Source organism: Eulemur rufifrons, chromosome 19, assembly GCF_041146395.1.
Source record: "Eulemur rufifrons isolate Redbay chromosome 19, OSU_ERuf_1, whole genome shotgun sequence".
NCBI lineage: Eukaryota > Metazoa > Chordata > Mammalia > Primates > Lemuridae > Eulemur > Eulemur rufifrons.
The window spans coordinates 73,415,444-73,440,595 of record NC_091001.1 but is presented as its reverse complement, the minus strand read 5'-3'; the positions used below and the strand labels follow the sequence as shown (position 1 = coordinate 73,440,595).

The 25,152-nt window shown below is 43.6% G+C and overlaps 1 protein-coding gene across 3 annotated transcripts in view; it reads left to right on the top strand.

Annotated features, from left to right (window-relative positions):
* The window catches only part of SPTBN1 (spectrin beta, non-erythrocytic 1), a 190,653-nt gene that overhangs the window by 114,410 nt on the left and 51,091 nt on the right, over window positions 1-25,152 (top strand). For all 3 annotated transcript variants that reach the window (XM_069494377.1, XM_069494378.1, XM_069494379.1), the window contains 3 exons: window positions 6,680-6,831; window positions 20,255-20,428; window positions 23,968-24,059. In XM_069494377.1, coding sequence (XP_069350478.1) covers window positions 6,680-6,831; window positions 20,255-20,428; window positions 23,968-24,059 — 418 coding nt within the window. The remainder of the gene's footprint in view (window positions 1-6,679; window positions 6,832-20,254; window positions 20,429-23,967; window positions 24,060-25,152) is intronic.

The window sequence follows — 25,152 nt, the reverse complement described above, 5'->3', positions numbered from 1 at the left end:
TCAATTTCAGATTGGTCAGCTAGCAGCTACCCAGGATTATTGATTTAAATAGCCAGTTTTGGAGAGATGTTCATAGAATGATTGCTTCCTCATCTTTTGATTTTCTCAGCTTCTTTCTTTGATTTCTCAACTCCTTTCTTTCCTCCTTTGAACCCATATCTGTACCTAACTTAGCCATGTGTCTTTGCAAAGTGAAAACTGCATGATTACTCATCTCTTACTTAGGGTGTAGGTTATTATCTTAACACAATGGAAGAAGAACGTGGTAGGAAATATTCTTGGGTTACACCCTCAGGTTTAGAGTATTTGAAAAGTGAAAGGAAGAGTAGTTCTCTTAAGCCAGGTATAAATTCAGTCTTTGGGAGAATAATGAATAGGGTCATTTGACAGTTCCTGTTTCTGTATTTCTGTTGTTTTCCATCCAGAGGTATTTCATGCCTTAGGCCTTTCCTTCTTCCCTGGCTCCCATTCGTTTCCATAGCCAAAACTGTGGCATATGGTGAATATGGTTGTGTTCAGCACACTCTGTGCAGAGGGCATTGCAGAAAGATGCTGTACAATCATTTCTATAACATGATGATGCTCTTATGTTCATTAGTAATCAATAACAATAAATCTTTATTTCTGTATCCTGTAACTTAATGCATGCTAACAGTGTTCATTTTTCCAGTTGTAGCAAATTCTCCAGAGTAAATAAATATTGAAAGATTAGAGCCTTCCAACATTGATAATATTCCCTAAAAAGAAAAGAAGTATATGAGCTGCTTTTAGAAGGGGATGATGATAGAAAGGATAGTAACATTCTTTTGTTTTAACCATTAAGCAAATGTATTTCTCAGCTCTAAATATCTCATTTCTTTTTTCTAAGACACCTTCTGAAAATTTCACATTATTTATCAGAAACCAAATAACAAAAAACAGTGAATTTGAACACATAGAGGAGAATGTGTAGCTATGCGTCTTAATCTCTCTTACCTGACTGGAGAATGGGAGAGACAGCAGCACCCAAGGACCCCACCACTACTGGCTGGTGACACTGAGTGACCCTTAACCTCACTGAGCCTTGGGCTTCACTGGAGATAACTCTTGTGTCCCACCTACCTAATAGCTGCCATGAGGATCTAGTGAGTTTTGAGAAAGTATGAATTGCATTTCAGATGCATGGTGCTATTATTGCAGGCACACCCTCTTATGAAATCTGTTTGCAGAAAAGAACACCATCATGGCATTTCACTTAAAATTCACTCCTTCCTTGGATCAGAAGCTGATGTTAATGTTGCCACTCACTTGAGGGTGGGTTTCTTGTCTACCTCTCAGCAGTTCTCATTGACCAGTAGTTGGCTAATGTATCTCTGAGCCTGTGGAACTGAAGACTCAGCTGGTTGGGTCTTCACACTTGGAACCACTTCTGGCTCTCAGGGCTCTAGGGATATTTTGGTAGAATTTGTGGTCCCAGGAAGCTTATTTTGAGAACACAGTTAGGAGTCCTCCTTCCTGACTCCCACCTTTGCATTGCCACAGAGCCCGCCTCACCACGCCCCTCCCACAGAGGGCTACTGGCTCTCTTTGTCCTTCCCCCCACTGGGTCCCTGTGTTTCCTATCTCTGGACGGCCAGAGCTGCAGCTTCCTCGAGTCCTGGGTTGTATTGCTAAGTGTGTGACATCTGGCTGCTAAGAGGTGGTGGTGTCCTCAGGTACGATCTTAGGTCCCATGTGTCATACCACATTGGGCAGTCATTGCAGAGAGGGGCTGGCGAGGAGTGTTGGAACCTGAAGGCCTTTGTGTGAGGGAGTGAGGAAACCTATTCCCTGTACTTTGAAGGTGGAGCAAGCGTCAGTGGGCCACAGAGACAGATGTAGTCTTGATGGAGACACCATCCCAACTGATGTAGTTACCCAGGGGTGGAGCAGACCCTTTCACAAAAGAAAGACTTGGGTTGAGATGGTGAGATGATGGGTGATTCTAAATCTTGTATCATGGAAACACGTTTCTTGTAATGTTGTGCATGAGACATTACTGTGTGGTGATTCGAGAAGCCAGGCTCTGGAGCCAGCCTGCCTGGAGAGTTAGCAGTTTCTACATCATGGGGCATTGTGAGGATTGTACAGTGCAGTCAGCCCTCCATACCTGCGGGCTCCACATCTGCAGATTCAACAGACTGTGAATTGAAAATATTTGAAACAATAAATAATAAATAATATAAACTTTTAAATGCAGTGTAGCAGCTATTTATACAATGTTTATGTTGTATTAGGTATTATAAGTAATCTAGAGATGATTTAAAGTGTTGTGTAGGTTATATGCAAATACTATGTTATTTTATATCAGAAACTTGAGCATCCATGGATTTTGGTATCCAAGGGGGTCCTGGAACTAATCCCTCATAGATACCAAGGGGTGATTGTACTTAGAGAGATCGGTGCATGGGACAGTGGCAAGTGCTCAGTGAGTGCTAATATTATTTTGATAAAAAAGAAAGAGCAAGTCATTTTCTCTCTATACAACTATTGAACAAAATCCTGTCACACATATGCACATATAGTTCCTCTCCCTGCCTCTGGGATTTTTAAATAGCTGGCCCAGATGTTAAAGAAGGGATTTTTTGATTTTGAAAGAAAGTTGATTTAGATGACTTCTCAAGGTTTGCTTAGCCCTGAGATTGTGTGATTCCATGATCCCTGGCAAATTTCTCAAAGTGTTTGAATTAATGAGACTGCTTCTTTGCTGACAGAGGGGAGATGGAGCTAATTCAGAGCAGTTCATGCACTTTACCTCCTCATAGTTAATACTGGGCAGCCTTTAGGTGAGTCCCTATAATATACTATACTAATATAATGAATGGCAGGTAGGAAGCAAACACAACTGAGAGATAAGCACAGGGGGCGGAGGAGGGGGAGGCAAAGGTGCCTGTTCTTGGAGGTACCACCTGCCCAGCTCTGGGCAGGGCTGGATGGGAAGAACATCCTGAAGCCAGTGTCAGGTTCAGCTGCGTCAGCTTCTTGAGAGGAGATGCAAGAGTGATTTGACTTGATAACAGCAATACCAGGCCCATAAAAGGTAAAAGGGGAATGGAAGTGGCTGGGGACAGGAAGCACCCACTACCACACCGAACCAGACCGGGCTGCCCTGTTCTCCCTGCCCTGCTGTAGCTCCTGCTCCCTGACATGCCCTTTGTGGAACACGTGGGCCTGAGGCAGGGCATTTCTGCTGCCATCAAGCCGACTTGCAGACCATCAGGATCAAGATGTCTTTGCTGTGGACAAAGTGAATGATGAATGAATAGCACCCCAACTTGGTGCCCCTCTCTGGGGAGTGCCATCTGAGACACTCTGAATGTCAGGTCCAGTTGGCGCATGCCCAGAATGTTTAAACCAGGGTTTCTCAGCATTGGTACTGCTGACATTTGAGCCAGATCATTCTTTGTTGTGGGGGCCATCCTGTGTGCTGTAGGATGTTTAGCAGCACCCTTGCCCTCTTCGCTGGATGCCAGTAGCACCCCTGCCCCAGTCATGACCATCAAAAGCATCTGTAGCTGTTGCCAAACATCCCCGGAGGCAGGGGGGTGGAGATGATATCACCACTCGTGGAGAACCTCTGGTCTAAATAAGCAAACCAATGTGGAGCTTGTAAATTCCCGTTTTCACATCACCACAGTGGCCTCATGTTTATAGGACTGGAAGTGGTCTTGCTTCCTGCTGCTGCTCCAGCCATCTCCTTACACAGCTCAGGCCCAGCGACAGCAGCTTGAGCTTGGAAACACTCCTGGGCTGTCTCTCGTCTGTGCCAAGGGCCTCCTGCTCCTCAGATGTCTGGCCTACCCACCCCAGCCTCGCTGGGTGAGGCGGGCAGGGGTGATGTCATGGTGCCGCCCCAGGAAGGGTGGAACAAAGGACCAAGTCCCCTCAGTAGAGGATGAGGCTGTGGGTCCACTAGGTAGATTTTTCCCCCTCCTTTTCCCCGCTTCCGGCTTCAGAAGTGTTTGTTGTTCGCTGGGCGCTCCATTGTAAGAGGACACGCTAGCTGGCTGGGCTTTGTATCTCTTGAGTCTGTTTCCTGCCCTTCATATATCATAAGGGTGTTGATTCTGGTACAGTCCCTGGACAGAACCTTGCGTGCCTTTGCCATCGTGGTGATGTGAGCCCAAGGAAGTTAGACCCCACGTGATTTTTCCAGCACTGTTAGGCTACCTGGGGCCTGCTTCTGAAGCTGCGAGGAGAGTAGGGGTGGGAAACAGAAGAAAGGGCAAGAACGAAAGCTCTCGTTCTTTTTATTTTTTTACTTCTCTTTCTCCTCTTCTCTCCTCCCTTGAGTTTCTGAGGACCATAGCAGCCCTGGGGAGCTGTCCTTGCACAGATCTCTGTTTTGTTTCAGCTCAGTTTTCTCTGCTCCTGCCGGTGACCTCTCCATGGGGAGGAGGTTGGGACGGAGCTATAACTCTTTAGGACGAGGGACTGAGGGAGTGTGTTTAATGTTGTTTGAAGCAAATCCTCAGAGTTTCCTCAGAAAGGAACCTGTTAATTCAGAACCTTAAAGAAGACAAGGGTGTTCCTTTAATGAGAAATTCACCCAAAAGAGTGACAGTTGGCTGAGGAACACATTTTGTGCTTATTTATTTAGAAATACTTTAATCCAAGCATGTTTTCATTTTGATCTTGCTGGGTGTGGTAGTGATTTTGAGCCCAAAACTCTATATTAACAGCCTAGGATACCCATCGGGGTCTTTATTAAAGACATTTTCCATCTCCAGTGTAACTCATAAAGGATTTTATAATTTTTAAAAAATTAGTTGACCCTAAATACATTTGAACCGGGAGTTACTCTTCCGGCTGCTACAGGCCGTCTGTGAAATGTGCCTTATGTATTCTGCTTAGCCCTGCTCTTTCAAAACAGCCAACCTTAGGCCAAAAATTACAGCTCCCCGAGTCACTGTAGTAAAGCTACCATCCATCATGATGATTGTGTGATTAATAATGCATGTGGTCTTTTCTGTGGGACCTATCATGATGTTATTGGTGAGCTCTTTTTTCAGTCTGCAGCCTGCCCCTCACGGCCTTTTTCTCCTTCCCCCAATCCTGTCCTTTTTGATCCTTTGTTTCTGATTGGCCTTTGTCCCTGGGGAAGGGCCCTCTTTCTGTCTGTTAGGGCTGTTCCTTTAGGGAAAGGCTGGACCTCGAGGAGCTGCTGACTGCAGCAGGTGGCCGGGCATCTTGGCAGGTGCCCGGGCTGGCTTGCCTGCCAGGTTGGCAGCCGAAGCTTGTGTGGCGTCTGCCTCGCTCCCTCCCCTGTGTGGGGCTGAGAAGGCATTAGCAGAGCCTCCGCGCAGACCTTCCCAGGGTATTGGGCTGTTGGCCATCCCTCTGGCCACCGGGCACATGCCCCATCAGCAAAGGGTGGCTTTTTAGTTGTCACCCAGTGGTTTTGAGATACAAAAGAAATTGTTGGGCTGTCTGCTTCTTTTTTATACGTTCACATGTAAATGTCTTTGTGGATTTGGGTTTGCGCTAGGAGAGGGCTTGGATCCTTTTGTCGCAGACTCATGCTGGTGGAACTAGAAATGGTGTGTGAAATTGGCAGAAGGGTGGCTCTGTAGAGGGCAGAGTCGGGAGTGTGAATGGGTGGGTCCAGGGCACATTTTGTGCATGTCTATTGAAGGTCTTTGGCAGCCTGGATTTAGAACATTCTGCAGAAGCAAGAAGTTTGGAAGCCCTATTTGTACGGGATGTGATGGGCCAGTTCTGGGCAGATGTATTTAGAGTTTTATGCTCTGAATTGGACAGAACTTGATCACTGAGCCTTGAAAAGCTTAATAATATTTCAAGAATAGCTTGAATGTGCAACTATCACACTTCAGACCATAAACCAGAAGTTGCCTTTTGAACAAATGGTGGAAGTTTGGAGATGATAGTTGACCTTTTGTTTTATAGAAGAGGACACTGAATCTAGTGTCTAATCACATTTTTGTTGAAACCCTGGGTCCCAGCCCTGCCCTCTCGATGCTCGGATCTCCTTGCACTCCACTATATTGCCTGCCATTTTCTGATTTATGGCACGTGTGACTGAGCAGGTGAAGGGGTCATTGCAAATCAAGGTCATGGGTAGATTTATTTTGTCACGTGTTACCTAGTCCTTTGTAGATGAGGGAAATAGTTTTCTGCTGCCTCCTGAGCTTTTCTACCCCACACCCTTTCATATACTCTGGGTTTCTACCACACTCAACCTTTTGGAGTAATAATAGCTATAACATGTATGTTTGAAGCTTTATCAGGCAAATAGTGTTGGGTGGACTGCAAAGGACACTGTTGTGATCTGCATCCTGCTGCCTTTTCAGCAGGGATGAGAGAAAAGGAAAGTGAGCAACGGATATTCTACCAGCAGTTTGCCCTGGGAGCTCACGTGTTCCCAGACTGTACAATTCCTGTACAGTTGCTCCTTGACTTATGATGGGGTTACGTCCCAATAAACCCAGCGGAAAGTTGAAAAATGTTAAGTTGAGCGTGGTAAGTCTGGGACCATCTTGTACTCTCAGAGATGACCGCGAATAATAGGTTCTACGTAGCAGTTTCATTGGAGTTTAGTTTTGCTGATCTTCCTTTGGCTGGGGTCTTGGGCCCTGCTGGCACGTACCTGCTGCCACTGCCGCTGTGGTTGGTGGTAAAGTGAGCTCCGTTCTGCTTGCAGATGAACGCGAAGCTGTGCAGAAGAAGACCTTCACCAAGTGGGTGAATTCCCACCTCGCCCGAGTGTCCTGCCGGATCACAGACCTGTACACTGACCTTCGAGATGGACGGATGCTCATCAAGCTGCTGGAAGTCCTCTCGGGAGAGAGACTGGTAAGTGGGGTGTTACAACGTGCCGTGCATCATAAATGGGAAGATATTATTGAAAAATCAAGTGTGGGCTTGTCTCCTATTGAAATCTGCAATTAATGATTGATATTTTTGAGGAGACTCTGATAAGTGAGGTGAATGCTTTGGGGAGAGCCCCAGCATTACCTTCTGCATCTGGGTGATGTTCTTGACCTGTAATAATGCAGCCTCGTCTTGGTAATTTTGAGGTTACTGCCTTTGGTCAGAAAGTTCTTGGCTACTGTCCCTGTTAAACAGGGCATGGTGCTGGAATTTGAAGGGCCAGGCTTGGGCGCTGGCTTCAAGATGAACCTGTATCCCACATAAGATAATGGAATGTTTTCTAAATTTGTCTTGATTCTCTGGAAAATCTGAGCTGTCAGCTTAAGGTGGAAAGAATTGAATTCAGTAGTCTCTGACATTTTCTGTTTTCTTTCCTGCATGCTTTTTATTTTGGGGGTACAGGGAGAGGCTGGTATTTTGTCGTCTCCTTGGAAACGAAGCTTCTGATGAATTCACCCTGCCTTTTTGGGCAGGGAATTTGTCAGCCTACAGTGAAAATTTTATCCTCATTCTGTTTCCCAGACCTGCTGCGGCCCTCTCTGATGTGACTTTTGTTTATGCACCTTAAACCAAAGAAGCTTAAACCAGTCACCGTGACTGACCCAGCAGGTTTTGTCTCGCCTTGGCTTGAAAGTGGATGCTGTATTCTCCCAGAGCACATGCAGTGCCATAGGTGGTGGTGGGGCTGAGCCAGCAGCCGCCGCCCAGGGATAGAGCCCCACATCTGCACTGACATCACCAGGAAAATATGATGCTGGCGGTTGGCAGGGTTGCCAGAAGCCTTATTTTTAACTTGATCTCCACCCTGTAGCTTGCCAGCCGCAAGGGCCTGTGTGCAGACCGGCCCCACGCCTCTGACTGCAGGCAAGGGGCTCAGGGTATGTGTTGTATTTATTATCAGCCCACGGACGGAACTGCCTCTTTGAGCCTGGGAGAAAATGGAGCCAGAGTATTCTCTTCCCTGTCCTTCTGTTCAAGAATAGGGACCTCCGAATGATAGTGAAGCCCTGTCTTATCCGTAATGAGTTTTGTCCATGCCGTTTGTTCCGTGAGCATGTAGGTCTTGTTGCCTCCTTCCCTGTGAGTTTGTGGATCAAACTAGACAAATAAAGATGGCCCCTGCTCAAAACCATGACGACTGCAAGAAGGAGGTTGGTCTGTAGTGTGGGGAGGGGACAGTGGGCCCATGTTGGGAGTGCCACTGGGCCATTTATTGCATTTTGATTTTTTTGAAGTGAGTCTTGTTTGAGAGCCTAGGCTAGAATTTTTGTGATATGCAGCTTTAAATATAATTTTTACAATCAGATGTTTTCTCCCTAACTCTCAACCTTTTCTGTTTTTGCCTCTTAATGTTAACCTAGTATGATTGCTTATTAATTTTTTTTTTTGAAATGTTGTTTTGAAAGTAGCTAAAAAAATCATTAAAGGTCATGTGGATAGGAATTAGTTAGAACATTTATTTTTGTTCCAATAGGGTCCAATCTTCTATGCCATAGTTAGTAAACTGTTCACTTTCAAAGACCCATAATTCTTTTATATCAAGAAGATTGTGTCCTTGATAACATCCACATAATAAATGGGATCAGGCCCCATTGTCCTTTATTCTGAACAGGATGATAAAAATATTAGTAGAGAGAAAAAAAAACAGCCAGCAAAGAATAATTCCTATTTGTGTGTGACTGTGTCTCACTCCTCTTTATTTGCTAGCAATGAAATTTTGTTTGCAGTGACCCAGAGACCTAGGAGGGTGGGATAAAGAAGGTATGAAGGCTACGATCTCCAACCTCTTAGGCAATCAGCGTCGGGAATTTTGTTGAGCAATGACACAGTACTTTGTAAAGTCCCAAGTGCCTTAACTTTTATTACCCATTCCTCACAGCCATTGTGGATTATAGATTGAGCAGTCCAATTAATTTTCTTATTCCAAAAATAAGAATACCACAGATGGAGTGAGCTAAAGCTCCTGTTCTTGACTGGAGCTTTTCAGCCTCTCAACTTGTGGTCTGTTTGGTTCATAGAACTTTTTGGAAGGGACACAAACCACACTGCTGTTGGCTGGAGAGGCTCAGGTTAGAGACCTTCCCTGCAGGGGACCTCCATGAGGGCTTGCCCCAAAGGATCCTTATATATTCAGATTCCAAAACTAATGAGGTGGTTAGAGCTTCTAGGCCTGGGTAAATTAACATCCCCAGCTAAGTGTGTCATCAGATAACATTAGCCGGGCTTTCTGCACCAGTGATCCAAAACCTGGGTAACATAAACATTTGCGCTCTATCTGGAGCCGACAGCCAGCCAGCATTTCAGCCCCAGCACTTAACCACCTGCTTGGCAGTAGATAGTTGATAAATGTTTGAGGGACTACATGATTCAAATTTACTTTGTTAATAAATTCTTACAGCTGGTTTCTTTACAGAGGAGGGTAGGGGTGTGTGTGTTTGTGTGTATGTGTGTGTGTGTGTGTGTGTTTTTCTGAGTGAAGTTCAAAGAAACATTAGTTTAGTGATCCAGACAATTCCACCCTAACCCTGTTGTGGATTTTGGCTCAATAGTGTTTGAGTTAAATTTGAGCAGGCTTTAGGTAGGCATTTGGGTTATTAGGGAACCTGATTTATTCTACTTGGTAACATCAGGAGGCAGAAATTCTCATCTCTGGTCCTCGCCTGGTCAGGATCTATGTCCAGAAGTAGCCACCCACTCTTCTCAGGTGTGTCGGTTCATGGCGTGACGAGAAACTGTGGGACTGAGCCAGGACACTGCTGCTGACTGGACTGATGAGAAGGAAAACCATTCCTTCCCAATACTTGTTCTGACATCACTGTGCACTGTAACTCCTCATGAAGGTCTTGCTTTAGGTAAAAGTGTGAGCACAGAACCTGTGCTGGTCACTTTGTAATTGGACCTAGATCTCAGGACCAGACTAAAACAGGACTAAGGGGTGAAGGTTTGTCCCACAGCAGCACTGACCTTTGGAGGGAGAGGGACCCTGGGATAATATCACCAGGCCTGTTGTGCTTTAGGGTGAGGAGACACCCACAGGTCATAACTCAGAGGAGACACTTGGCTGTGCCTGCTGCCTTCCCCATGTGGGCCTCCACACCGAAGTAAGATGGCCAGCTTTTTGCCTTGCCCCTGCCAGGCTAAGCCCTCACCTCTACCTAAGATAGAGCGAGGTTTTGCAACCCCCAACAGTCAGTTATCACTGGTGTTTGCTGGCCTGTTGTTTCCTGATATTCTGCCTTCTTACTCCATCAGTCCATCTCTAAGAAGAGAAAGCAGCAAAAAAGGCTGTTTTGTTTTGTTTTTTGTTTTGTTTTTTTGTCCACCATGAATTCCAAAACAGGCTGAGCTAGGTGGAGAAGATAGATTTAACATGAGATTTGTTAAGCTTTAAATCCCACATTGAACTGCTGAGTTTTTTCATAAAACCTTTGTTAAGAGAGCCAGGCTGGTATGTATTTATTGAAACAGGGTTTGTGGTCTGGCCACAGGACCTAGCTGATTTTTTTTTTTTTTTTTTTTAAGTATCATTCATATGGGAGAATTTACTTTGGTTCTAAACAACAGACCACAGAAGAACTCCCCCGTAAAATGGGGGTCTAAATCACACAAATTTGAAAGGTGGAATAATAGAGTTACCATAAAAATGAATGTCCCCAAAGCCTTAGAGTTCAGAAGGGGAAATGAGCTCCTGGATGGGGTGTCAGGAAACCTTAGTAGGTGGTTGGGGTTCCTGCTGGGTCCAGGAGGAGAGGTTCAAATATAGGTAGCCTTGGCCAGACTGGTGGCTCACACCTGTAATCCCAGCATTTTGGAAGGCTGAAGCAGGAGAATCACTTGAGGCCAGGAGTTTGAGACCAGCCTGAGCAAGAGGAAGATCCCATCTCTACAAAAAATAGAAAAATTAACCCAAGCATGGTGGTACAGACCTGTATTTTAGCTTCTCGGGAGCCTGAGGCAGGAGGATTGCTTTGAGCCCAGGAGTTAGAAGTTGCAGTGAGCTATGATGATGCCACTGCACCCCAGCCTAGGTAACAGGTGGAGACCCATATATATAGGTAGCCAGAGGATTTTGAGTGTCAGCTGTGAGATAAGCTTGTGTGACAGCTCCTGGTTAAGATGAAGTACAGAGAGCATTTGGAAGAAGGCATCAGTACTGTGATATCGGGCACATTTCCTGGCTAAACTGACGTTCATTGGTAACTTCAGTATGTATCACTTTTAGTGTTTACAGAGTACTGTCACACTCATTATCTCGTTCAGTTCTTATAGTCTAATGAAGTGGGCGACTTACTATTACTAACTCTGCTTTATAGAAGAAACAGGCAGAGTTATCAGTGACTTGCCCAAGGCCAATATTGCTGGTATGTGATACAACGTGGCCTGCAGCCCGGCTTCCTATCCCACTGAGTCCTTAAGAGTGGGTCCCTGCCAGGGAAGCAGGAAGTAGTGGGACTTGACAATGAGGCATTCCTTGATTAATTCTAATTGGGCAGAAATCACTAATACTGTTCTGAAAGTTGAAAGTTTGACATGAAAGAAGGAGTTGGGGCCGGGCGCGGTGGCTCACGCCTGTAATCCTAGCACTCTGGGAGGCCGAGGCGGGTGGATTGCTCGAGGTCAGGAGTTCGAGACCAGCCTGAGCAAGAGCGAGACCCCGTCTCTACTAAAAATAGAAAGAAATTATATGGACAACTAAAATATATATATACAAAAAATTAGCCGGGCATGGTGGCGCATGCCTGTAGTCCCAGCTACTAGGGAGGCTGAGGCAGTAGGATCGCTTAAGCCCAGGAGTTTGAGGTTGCTGTGAGCTAGACTGACGCCACAGCACTCACTCTAGCCCGGGCAACAGAGTGAGACTCTGTCTCAAAAAAAAAAAAAAGAAAGAAGGAGTTGGGGGACTAGTGTTAAATGAGTTTGTATCTACGGCATATTGAAAGAGATTTTGGAATTAGTGTGTCCCATCCTAGCCTGTGCATTCAGTAGAGGCATTTTTGTATATGTGTGTAGTGAAAATCTATTTTTGATTAAAAGACAAATAGATAAACAAGCTTCCATCGCACTGGTACAGTGGGAGTCTTTTCTCTACTTCCTCTTTACCTGAATGAGAGATCAGTGGGCACTTTGGAATTCACCTTGGGCACTAGCTGATCTTCTACCCTGCAGCATCTGTATATTGTATATTATAGCTGGAAGTGACTTTAGTGGCCACGAAGTTAAATCGCTTTACTTTGTAGATACTGTAAGTCAGAGAGAATAAGTGACCAGCAAGGCTGTCCAGCTAGCACAGCAGACCTCTATGTCCAGCACCACAACCCTTGGAGAAGTGTCACTCCAGGGAGCTGCAGGGGTTGCTTTGGACAACTGTGGAGGAAGAGGAAACAGGGATTACTGGGGTCGACCCGGGCAGCCCAGCTCCCCAAGGGACCTCCCAAACACCCTGCCAGAAACCTTCCCTTGTGTCTTACTCTCCCATTCAAAAAGGAAGTGAAATCAGCTCCAGGAAGGATTTGTTTTCTCTTTTCCATCTCTAGGCTCTGACAAAAACCCATGCCATTGTAATTATTCCACAGTTCTCCAAATCCTGATGCCCCACAGAGTGTAACTTAGGCAAACTCAAGGCTAGGCATGCAGGTGGGGCACAGCTGAGGACCTGGGAGGGACGGTCCAGCTCCCTCCTTCCTCCCTAAGGGTTTTGGGTGCACTGGGGGAGGGGGGGAATTTGCCCAAGGCCACACTGCTTCTCAGAGGCAGACTTTGGACTAACTGCTCTGATAAGCCATTAGAATTATGTTTTCACAACTTAGAGGTAGTTGTTTAGCCTCATAATTCCCTCTCCTCCTTTGGAATCAGAAGGATGGGTCTGAAATAGAGGTGTGGTTGGTAAAGATCTGAGACTAGAAAGGGACCTCGGGAAGGGAAAACAGGAAAAGTGCCTGCAAAAAAAACACAGGGACTGTGGTGTGGGAGGGGAAGGGAAGCTTGTTAAAATGATTTAAAGAAGGATCAGTAAAAATAGGCATTTCCTCAGAGGAACTGCCTCCTTGCCTGCACAGCCGCCTTTTCGGTAGGTCCCATGAGCCTGGTATCGATCTTGTCTCCACATTAGTGGCATTTCAGCCTGTCCTGTCAGAAATGACGTACAGGGCAGAAATGCACATGTTGCTGTGGGAACGGACACGTAGGAATCTGATGATAATTAATGGAGGCAAGACAGGGAGCGCTTTCCTGGACAGAATGAGCCACTCTTGGGGCGAGGCTTTCAGAAAGTGTTTATCGCAGAGAGGTGCTCCCCTCCCAGGCCCATTGTGTTTAGTTTTCTCCATTGTTATCTCTTCTTCCTTTTGAGAAGATGAAGTTTAGTAATATAAAAATAGCTCTTTATAAAAATGAAAACTGTCTGCCAGATGGGAACCGAGTCTCTAATTTCCTTTCACATGGAAATGTGTATTCTGGGTTCTGGGTTCTTGTTGTAGCATAAAGAGGGTGAGCTTTGAGTCTCAGTTCACCTCGTACCAACTAGCTGGACAGATTATTTCATTTCTCTGAGCCAGTGTGTCCTCATCTGTAAAATGACAATAATAGTTATCATAACACAGGGTTATTGTGAGGATTAGATGTGATCACAGCTATAAACCACCCAGCAGAGAGAGGCAAACACTGTAGTTGCTCAGTAAATGGCAGCTAAGAATTTTTAGATCTTGGAACCTATGCAGTTTATGTGACCAACATGTTTCTATGTTGAGATCATTATCACCTCTTGAAATAAATTTCTCATAATTATTGCTTCCTAAACTTGTCTAAGTATTAAGCATTAAAACATTTTAAAAGGCTTCTCTAAGGCAGATAGAACACAAGTCATGAGAGTTTGGTGTACTTGAGTTTTAGTCTTGATCTTACTGTCCCTCGATTTGTGCCACCAGTACGTCATCTAACCTGCCCATATCTTGTTTGTTCTTGTTATTCTGAGGCTTGCTGGGTTCTTGGGTTGCATCTGGCATGGCCAGTCAGCATCACCATGGAGTCCCTGTGATGTGGCATTTGACTTCTTCACCCTACGGGAATGTGTTTGGGCCCTAGTCCCCACCCTCCCTCACCCTCACACCCCATATTCATGTGGAAATGCACACAATTTCCACTGAGATTTTGTAGAGAGAGAGAATAGATGCATGGAATGTCTCACATGTGTTTCCTGTTTGTGGGGAGAAGATTCTGAGAGGACCACTTTCTCTACTGCATAATTTGAATGTAAGTCAGACTTAAGTGATTATTTGAGATCATGGTTTCAGGATAGAGTCTGGAAGAATGGTGGTTATGTCATGCCAGATGGAGCCTGGGAAGATACCGACAGCCCCCATCTGTTCCTTCTTCTTTTCCTTAGCTTCTTCCAGTTCCATCCACACTGTTCCCCTCACCCCCAATTTGGAAAATAATCCTCCTAAAGATGGACAATGAGAATGTCTGCTGCAGTTAGAAAGATGCCTCCCTCCTCCTTGCTCTGCGATCGCAGCATGAAGACACTTTCTTTGTGAAGGAAACAGCACGTGTAGGTGGACCACTCACTATCTCACTATTCAGGTGCACAGACTGACAAGAGATGAGAGGGAAAGGTCCCTGAACGCAAAAAGAAGTGTCAGAAGCCGCTGGACCAGAATTCACACACCTTTCTTAGAAACAGTTATTCCCCGTCTCTCAACTTTGAACAAAGTTTTAACCAGGAGTTTCATTGAATCTAGAAGCCACCTGGATATTAGAAGAACAAGGGACTTCTTTGAATAGTCACCTTTTCCAGCTGTGAGAAATGATCCAAGAGACAGAAGGAAAGACCAAAGAGCACGCATAAGAACTATATGCAGAGTTCTGTGACTTCTTACTCCAGGGAGTGGCCCTACCCACCTCCTCACGGACAAGGCTGATTCCACACACGTCTCTTTGTTGAGGAGAGAAGCATGATGATGTCCAGCATCGCCAGCTTAGGAGGCTAATGGGTGTGCCTTTGAAAGAGTGAGCACTGATGTGGCCTCAGGCAGCAGTAGAATCAGAGACTCAGAATTTTACATTAGGCCACCCCCATTCTATTTTATATCTATCTTTTCCTACTTCATTAGATAGCTTGATTTTGATGTCATATAATCACCTGGCATAACAAAAATAACAAATCCTAGCATTTCTCACATATCTGAATTAAATTGGTTTTAAAATTTCCGGAGAGAAAATTCTCCCCAACCCCTTTGGTGTAAGGAAGTTTATAATAATGTGAAAAACTTGATGTTTAGAGACATTTCCTTTCCATTGTTATTGCAATCGAGTTCCACATCTGTGTATTTAACCAACTACAGGTCGAAGATATTTGGGATGAGGGAGAACAAAAAATAACAATATAACAAAAAAATACAAATTTAAAAAGCAAAATAGTATAATAACTATTTACATAGCATTTACATTGTATTCGGTATTATAAGTAATCTAGATATGATTTAAAGCATACAAGTGAATGAGTATAGGTTATATGCAAAACACAGCATTTTATGTTAGGGATTTTAGCATCAGGGATTTTGGTATCCTTGGGGGTCCTGGAATCAATTTCCTGCAGATACTGAAGTATGACTGTATTTGAATATAGAATTTACCACTTGTGGTGGGCCTCTGCTTATAACCTTACTTCCTCAGGGTCAAAGCACATTCTTTTATTCTTGCTTGTCTTTTTTTGTAGGAGAAAAGAAAGTAAAAAAAAATAATAATTTTAGACTGGACAGACCTTTTTTTTTGAGACAGGGTCTCGCTCTGTCCCCTGGGCTAGAGTGTGGTGGTGCCATCATAGCTCACTGCAACTCAAACTCCTGGGCTCAAGCGATTCTCCTGCCTCAGACCTCTTAGTAGCTAGGACTAAAGGCGTGTGCCACCATGTCTGGCTAATTTTTCTATTTTTTGTAGAGACGGGGGTCTCAGTCTTGCTCAGGCTGGTCTTGAACTCATGGCCTCCAGCAATCCTCCTGCCTCGGCCTCCCAAAGTGCTAGCTGGGCAGACTTTTAAAGTGGCCATTTGTTACCCAAATAATCTTCCTATTGGATGTTTCCATCTAGCAAGTAACTGAGGATCTTAGCTGGGCAGACTTTTAAATGGCCATTTGTTACCCAAATAATCTTCCTGTTGGATGTTTTCCACCTAGCAAGTAACTGAGGATCTTAACTACAGAGGGAAATGTGGGGAATGGAGAAGATATTAACATAGGGATGGCTATTGCCCTTACCTGGGTGTGCCCAGTTTGCTGCATACCTGGCCACCTTTCCCTGGTGAGGACAGCTCAGAGCACGCACCAAACCCAATCCATCTGTGTGCATTCAGTTCACTCTGTACAAGCTCTGTGCTCAGAACTGAACCAAAGACCCCCGAGGATATATTAATAGTAGAAGTGTAAAGCATCATCCCTGCTTTCAGGAAGCCAACAGTCTAGTTGGAAGTAATGAAAGCAACATATGAAATAACAGCAAAAATATAAGATAATGATTAGTTCCTGAGCTGTGTTGTCCAGACCATTGTGTAGAGTTGCAAGGAAAGGGAGACTTGTGAGAACTGGATGGTTAGAAATGTCTCCAAGAAGGAAAAGACCTGACCTGAGCCTTGGAAGGTGGTGGGTGGGGTGTGGGGATATATCTGAGGAGATGCTGGGAAGCCAGGACAACTGCCACCAAGTCAAGCAGGCTAGGTGCATCCTTCTGTCAAATGGGTGTGTGCATCCTGGCGGCATCTTTGTGACATGGTGACACCAGCTCTCTAGGTGCACACTCTCCTAGAGGAGGAGTGATAAGAAATAGGAAGATGAGAAAGATAGAGCTAGGTGGAGGGGAGAGCATGAGCTTGGTCTTGCATAGTAGAGATTCGTTGAAAATTATATGTATTGTGGATATGTATGTTTATGCAATTGTCCCTTGAATAAAGCAGGGGTTAGGGATGCCAACCTCCACTGTCAAAAATTCGTGTATAACTTTTGACTCCCCAAAACTTAACTGATAATAGCCTACTGTTGATTACAAGCCTTACCCATAACATAAACAGTTGATTAACACATATTTTGGGTGTTACATGTATTACATACTATATTCGTATAAAGTAAATTAGGGAAAAGAAAATGTTATGAAGAAAAGGAAGAGAAAATGTATTTACTATTCATTAAGTGTGAGTGGATCATTGTAAAGGTCTTCATCTTCAGTGTCTTCACAGTGAGTAGGCTGAGGAAGAGAAGAGGGGGTTGATCTTTCTGTCTCTCAGGTGGCAGAGGCAGAAGAGGTGAAGGAGGTGGACAGGGAGACAGGAGAGACAGGTACACTAGGTCTGACTTTATGGAAATACATCGTAATTTGTCTGACTTTTTTGCTTTTTCATTTCTCTAGAAATGTTTCTATATGGTACCAGTCCTTCTACCACCTGCTGTAGTTACAGTGCTGGTATCATAGAAGGGTCCACGTCATAAAAGAAGTCAAAAGCATCTTGAATAATCAGAACCCTTGTGCCAGGTTGTCTAACGTCAGTTTGTTTTCTGGCACTGCTGCTTGTGTGTCGTCTTCCCCATTGTTGGCACTTGTTCAGAAGCACTTATCTTCATCAGGGGGTCTTCAGTTAATTCTTCTGGTGTGGTGTCTGCTAGCTCTCGAGTTTCTCTAAGATCCGTATCTTGAAAACCCTTCACCCCCGCCCCCACCTTTTTTTTTTTTTTTCTTTTTTTTTGCCATTTTCACAGTATCTTGCATGATTTCCTTGACTGGCTCTGTTATAAATACTGTGAAGTCAAGCACAACATCTGGACACAGTTTTCACCAGCAGAAAGTTATTGTTTTGGGCTAGACGGCTTTTTCTATAACAAGGATGGCATCTTCAATGCTGTAATCCTTCCAGACCGTCATAATGTTCTCTCTATGGGGGCTCTCTTCCACAGCGTTGACAATCCTTTCCATAGAGTATTTTGTGTAGTGATCCTTTAAGGTCCTTATGACCCCCTGATCTAGAGACTGAACTAGAGATGTGTTTGGGGGCAAGTAGACCACATTGACACCTTTAGTGTTGAACTCACGGAGTTCTGGGTGGCCAGGGACATTATCCAACATCAAAAGAACTTTAATAGGCAGTTCCTTACTGGCAAGGTACTTTCTGACTTTAGGGACAAAGCATAGATGGAACCAATCCAGAAATAGTGTTCTCATTATCCAGGCCGCCTTGTACAACCAAAAGACTGGCAGCTGGTGTTTATCTTTTCCCTTCAAGGCTCGTGGGTTAGCAGCTATATAGATAAAGGCAGTCCTGATCATAAACCTGACTCATTAGCAGAAAACAGTAGAGTTAGCCTATCCCTTTCTGCCTTAAATCCTGGTGCTTGCTTTTCTTCTTTACTAATAAATGTCCTTTGTGACTTTTTTCTCCAGAATGGGGCTCTTTTCGTCTTCATTAAAAACCTGTTGAAGCAGATATCCTTTCTCCTCAATGATTTTCTTAACGGTGTCTGGGAATTCGTCTGCTGCCTCTTGGTGGGCAGAAGCTACTTCTCCTGTTACCTTGATACTTCTTAAGTCAAAACCTCTTTTCAAAATTACCAAATCATCCTTTGTCGGCATTAAATTTTCCAGCTTTAGATCCTTCACCTTCCTTTTGCTTTAAGTTGTCATGTAATGACTGCTTTTTCTTGAATCATGTTAGTCTATAGGCTTGCTTTTCTTATAGCAATCCTGCACCCACATAAAAGCTACATTTTCAATATGGGATAAAAACGTATTTCACAAAACGTGCAAGGCTTCATGCCTACTAGTGTGGCTGCAGTGATGGCTTCATGAATTTTTTTTTTTTAATATTTAATCTTGAAAATGGCGATCAACCACAGCTGTAGGCCTCAACATATGATGCATAGCAAGCAATTCAGCTTTTGCTTGTAATATTGTGACTTTTCTCTGCTTTTTGGGTGCACTTTCAGCATCACTAATGGCACTTTGTATCTGTCCCATGATATTATTCAAGGTTTATGGTATTATATTAACATGATGAAAAATACCCAAGAACCATGAGAGATCACTTTTTATTGCAATACACAATTTACTGGAGACGATGTAGAGGTGATTAACATCATAGGCATTTTAAGCAGATACTGGCAACACTTGAGCTCACCATAATAGCAGCAGGAGGTGGCTATGAAATTATTACAGTAGTGCAGTAATAATTGTGCACTACAGTTCATTTATGCAGTTATGACTTAATACTACATCTTTACATTTGTTTACATTTCTTTTGACTGCAAATTGTGCCAAGTGTGGTCTGTGTTTGTGTAAGTTTTGACACATTCTAACATTATATTTGTATATATTTTATGGTAGTGATAAAATAGACCAGCATCTACATATATTTTATGCATTCATGACATAGCTTTTTCTTAATTTTTTCGCTGTTTCTAGGCTACGCCATTCATTTGAGTTTATTCTAATTGTTGCAAATTAAAAAATTTTTCCAATATATTTATTGAAAAAAATTCTGCATATAAGTGGCCCTGCGCAGTTCAAACCTATGTTGTTCAAGGATCAACTGTGTGTGTACATGTATGTAGTATATATTTATAGTAGATACATATATCTATTACATGTAGCAGAGATACAGGTAGAGATATAGTAGAGATATATATAGTAGATGTATATACACTTTGCTTTATTTAAATGTTCACCTTCCACGAGCCTCTTTTAGATTTTGATATAACTGGGTAAAAGGAAGAAACATACGGAATATAAACAGATTAGACTACTCTCATATATTTTTTCTTTTTCCTTTCTTTTAGTAAGTTACACCCTTTTGCTTAACTGCTTCCTCATGCCCCTCACAAAACCACCACTTGGAAATTATCCTGATTTGGTATTGTGTCCTGTTTCCATTTTGAGCCAACCTTAGGAAATGACCCAAACCAGCGGGTGGTAAACCTATTTTTACGCATAAAGCAATCAGAAAATCCTCACAGGTGTTTTGTCATGCGTCTGCAAAAATTTGTATGGATAGCAGCAGTAGCGCTGAAATTCGCGATGAAAATCGGGTTCTCTCTTCTCTAAATTTCCACTTTCTATGCTCATTTTAAAATTGTGTAGCTTCCTTGATTAAACACTCTCTAAAGAAGAATTTGTTCCCATCCCCTTATGTAAACTTTTCTCTCCTGTAGCTGTTGGATAAGTGCTGTCCTTGGGCAGAATGAGCACGTTTGTTAATGTTCTGATTTGGGTGGAAGAGCACCACAGGAATGGGTGTGTGCAACTCTAGACAGTAACTCGGGCTGCCTCTTCCCTGTTGGGTGATCTGTCTCCACCTCTGCTCTCCTGTTTCCAGCCTAAACCCACCAAGGGGCGAATGCGCATCCACTGTCTGGAGAACGTGGACAAGGCCCTTCAGTTCCTGAAGGAGCAGAGAGTCCATCTTGAGAACATGGGGTCCCACGACATCGTGGATGGGAACCACCGGCTGACACTCGGCCTCATCTGGACCATCATCCTGCGCTTCCAGGTAAGGGATGCCATCCAGGAATGCTCAGGATTTAGGCTGCCCTCCCAGGTATGCGTATCCTTGCGGAGTCCCATTCAGAGGGACCAGGAAGACCAGGTTGAAAGCACTTCTGAGAGTTAGGTATGCTGAGCAGTGTGTCACATCCAGCCTTCAGGATTGATTGCTGCCCTGTCGGCATGTGGAAGCTACCACGTCCTCCTGTGGCTTTCCTAGCCCCTGATAGTCTGAGGTCTCCTGTCAGATAGGTCTCAGCAGCACAGGGGTTTCCACGCTGCATCCCAGTGTACCATTTCACTGCCACCTCCTCTAAACATCTGGTCTCTGCCGCTGGCTCTCAGGAGCAAAGGTGTAAGGATGTAGCTGGTGCTTGATTACTAGCACTAAACTGTCTGAACTTCACCAAACTGTGGTGTATATTACAGAATATTTTTAGAAGCTATTTAGGGATTGTGGGCTCCATTTTCATCTTCTCATTCTCCTTTGGATGTGAGGAAGCAGTTTTCAGGGGGAAAGTACAAAAACCTTATGCTTGTTTAAATTGATGGTGATTTTATGGGTTTTGTTATACTTGAGGGGAAAGGCTTTAAATGAAGAAGTATTTTTAAGCCAGAAGGTGTTCTCAAGATCATTTTGTCCAATTCTTTAACTTTTTGAGGAAACTGAGGACCCAGAGAAGTTTGGAGCCTTGGCCCAGATTCCACAGCCAGTCAGGGTGTGTCTGACCCCTAAGCGAGAGCACTGAGAGCTTCAGGACTGTTATTTCAGGACTGGTTATTTCTCCAGGCACGTGCTTCAGGATCATGCTTTTCAATGAAAATTTGAAAGGCAGGAAGAACTTCTTACCATAGTGTCAGGTTACTCTGCAAACAAATATTCTAACAGTCCTGTCTCCTTAGTGACTGTGTTCTCTGTGCCTTTCCTTCCCATTCTGCCTCTTTGATAAAGATCTGCTTGATTTTTCTGGGTAAATAAAAACCTTGCATAAAAAGAGAAAAAGAAAAATCACATTAAAGCTCTGTTTTCTTATTGAAACTCCAAACTTAGACTATGACGAATCCCTTTTCCTTCTCACTTCCCCTAGGATTGGACTTGAGCCTACACTGCTGTGGGTGTGGGGGGGGGAGGAAGTGGTGGGGGCTAAAATGGAGTTACAGAAAGAAACAGCTCCCTGACGGGCTGGTTCCCAGACCTGGCTGATTATCCGACGCCACTGGAAAAGCTTCGTAATAATTGAGGTCCCCAGGGCCCAGCCCCAGTGGTTCTAAGTAAGTAGGTCTGAGAAGGGAACCACTGTTGAAAATGACATCGTTAATGGAGTTAATTACAACAACCAAGGACATTTTTTTTTCCAGACAGAACTCTTATGTAGGTTTTTGTCATTTAGTTCCTGCATGATTTGAAAATGGACTGGATGGCATTGAATTCACTAATTATAGCTCTCGGGTCTTACGCCAACAGAGGTGAGATTAGCAGGACACTCCTCGAGTTTCACCCCATTTTTGCAGAGTGAAATGTTCTATTTCTATTGCCTTTGGCCTGTAGTAATCAGAGCATGGAGGGGCATTCTGATCGCGGCCTCTCTTGACAGTGGGTCAGTGCCCAGGTCGGGGAGCTGGCACACACAGCCCTTTTCAGGATTCTCGGCATGAATTGGGTTGAGTCATTGACTAATTTAGCTTCCTGTCAGCTTGTTTGTTCCTATACTTCAACCTGTAAATGCTGATGTGTATTTTCTCACTTTCCTTTGAGAAAAGACACATAGACTGTCGATGTTACTGTATGACCTGCAGTGCTGATACCTTAACATGACTCAGCTTCCTCCGGCAGCTTTATTAAATTATCACCTGTTCCACAAACACGTAAGATTCCACATCAGCCAAGGCCCAGCTCAGATTTTTGTCTCCTTGGTGAAGTTTCCCCACATAGCTACAAAGATCTCCCTCTGCCACAGCTCCTGAATATGTGCCAGCACATGTGTGCGTGCACACACGTGGATGTGTACCCCTGAGCTCCCAGGATGTAGCCTGCCCTGTGTGTACATAGCAGGTGTCCATTAACTACTGATGACAGACAGGTGTTAATGCTGCTGTACCTTTAAAAGAGAGTAAAACACAATGTGAGAAACTGGAATGAAAGTCTTTGAGTTGAGTCAGGGAACTGTCTTCATTTCAGAAGGGTAGACTGTGCTTGTATATGAGCAAATCTGTGAACAGATACTCGTCCTCACACAGAAGCATAAGAAAGCTGGCGGGGGCTGCTGTGTAAAGCTGTAGCCTGCCTTTCCTAGTGAGTCTGCGTCTCGCCCCTTGAGTGAGGGTGCTGCTTTCACATTCCTTTTCTGCACATAAGCTAATGATCCTAATAATAGAGATTGGGGTTTATGCAAACTCAGTTATCACATTCTTAACCACAATGAAAAATAGAGAAATTTTTTTAAGTGTAGTTTCAATTCTTAGATATTATTCCTAGTTGTAAGTTTCTGGCTTTTAAATATTGTATTTATATATTTTGTCCTCCTTCTCTTTTTCAAGAAGAATTCTGGGAAGTATTTGTAGATTGAACGGAGAGAGGTGGTTTGACTTGCAGGGCAGAGAAGCTTGGAATGGTTACGGCTGGAAGGCAATAGATGACCTGGCCAACAGCATCCACTCCCAACCCCGTCCCACGTTTTATTATACATAAGGAAACATATGTATTTACATATTATACATAAAGACAAAGGGGTACTTGGAACATTTGTCTAAAATCTTATGGCTGGTAGCTGGCTCCTTATCTAAGAACTAACATTTATAGGTGCTTACCATGAGGAGCTCAGTACTATATGTTTTTTTATCTCATTTAAGCAGACAACAGTGCTGTGAGGTAGCCACCGTTTTTATTGCCACTCCTCAGATGAGGAAACTGAGGATCTCACCCAAGGACACACAGTAGGTGGTAGAGCCTTAATTCAGACCCAGGCAGTGTGATTTTTGTGTTAATAGACCAGGCTGTATGTATAATGTTGAAAATGGGCCGTCTGTGAGTAGCTTATGAATGCAGGCTGTGGAAGCACAGCATTTCAACATGCTCTTTCTCTGAGAGTTTGGGTCAGCTTTCAGGAAATGGTGCACACAGTGTCCTCATCAATGAAGGTGGCACCCTGGTTTAAAAAATGTTTGGTTATGAAAAGCCAAACTTAATACTTTTCTGGGGTCTGATGAGGTTTCAGATGTACTGTATGAACCACTGTGCTAGCCTGTAGTTGGAAAGATGGGCTATCTTGGGTGCAGACATGACCTCTACTAGGTTCTGGGAACTCATGCTGGTAACTAGTCTTCCCTTCAGCCTCACCTCTGTGCGAAGTAGAAAACCTAGTTCTGGTTGTGTTTCTGAAGTAAGCCTTGACTTCAGGAATTAGTTTTCACTGACATGGTAGATAGTCTGCCAGGCAAAGCTTTGATCCAAAGTTGATTCTTTATGTATATGCAGACTTGTTCTTCAGTGGCTCTTGTTAGGCAGCTGACCCACCTAGCCGTATGATATTTCTTTGTAAATCTTAGATCCAGGATATCAGTGTGGAAACTGAGGACAACAAAGAGAAGAAATCTGCCAAGGATGCATTGCTGCTGTGGTGCCAGATGAAGACAGCTGGGTGAGTGTGAACTTGAAGGGCTTCTTCCAGGACTGAGTTCCACTGTAGTCATCACTTAGCAAGTGTTGACAGGTATCTTTTCCACTGCTTCCATTGAGAAGTCTTGTTAGCTTGTAAGCAGTTGATATTTGACTTTTAGCTAGCTCTCAGAATGGAAGGGGTTCTGATTTATATTTTGGACCTGCCACATCGTCACAATCAGATTCCTTATCTTTATTAAGGAAGCTCCAGAGTGCATTATATTCTGAATTTTTAAACCATGGAAGCATTTTTAGGAAGCACATCCATGACATTTTAAACATACAGTTGTGGGGTTTTTTCCTCCTCTTGATTTCTGCTGTTTGGGGCAGCTTTGTGTGATAAACTTTAATCTTTTTACATTATCTGTCTCAGTTTTCCTTCCTTTTATACTTCCATTGAAATTTTAGTGAAGATATTTTTAGAGAACATCTTTTTTGTTGTTCACTGAAGCTGTCAAGGCTCAACTGATGCTAAACCTTTAAAGTTCTCATCAAATTGGTTTAGGATCATAAGTACTTACTGAGAACCAATTTTCTATCAGATTAATTAGAGTTACTGTCAGACTACTTTAAGGGCAGATGTAACTGTAATGAACAGGAAGTGTGGAAACTATAAATTATTAATAGCTATTGGCCTAATAAAGGGGTCAAGTCAGATATGAACCTTTATCAACCACAGATAAAAAGTTACTGATAATCAACATGGTATAGAATGTCTGATTTATTATGGATAAGTTTCAAACATGTTTTTCAGGGAGGTACTTGTTTTACAAAGCTTCATCCAATTAAGTGATTTAAGGAAAAAAGAAAGATGAGTGTCACCTGAACAGGTAATCCCCACATTTGTTGTCCCAGAGTAATGTGTGAAGTTGGATTTCAGTGACTACAGATCCTGGCGTATTTGCAGGTGGAGTAGAAAGTCAGAGGAAGCAGTCCTCAGAGGTGTCTGGTTGTGGTCACTATTTCCTGAGTAAGAATAGTATTTTAAATCCAGGATACAGTTCACATCTTTTGTGTGATTGAATTGCCAAGCAAGAAAAGCCACGTGGATTTAAATATTTTATTTTTATCTT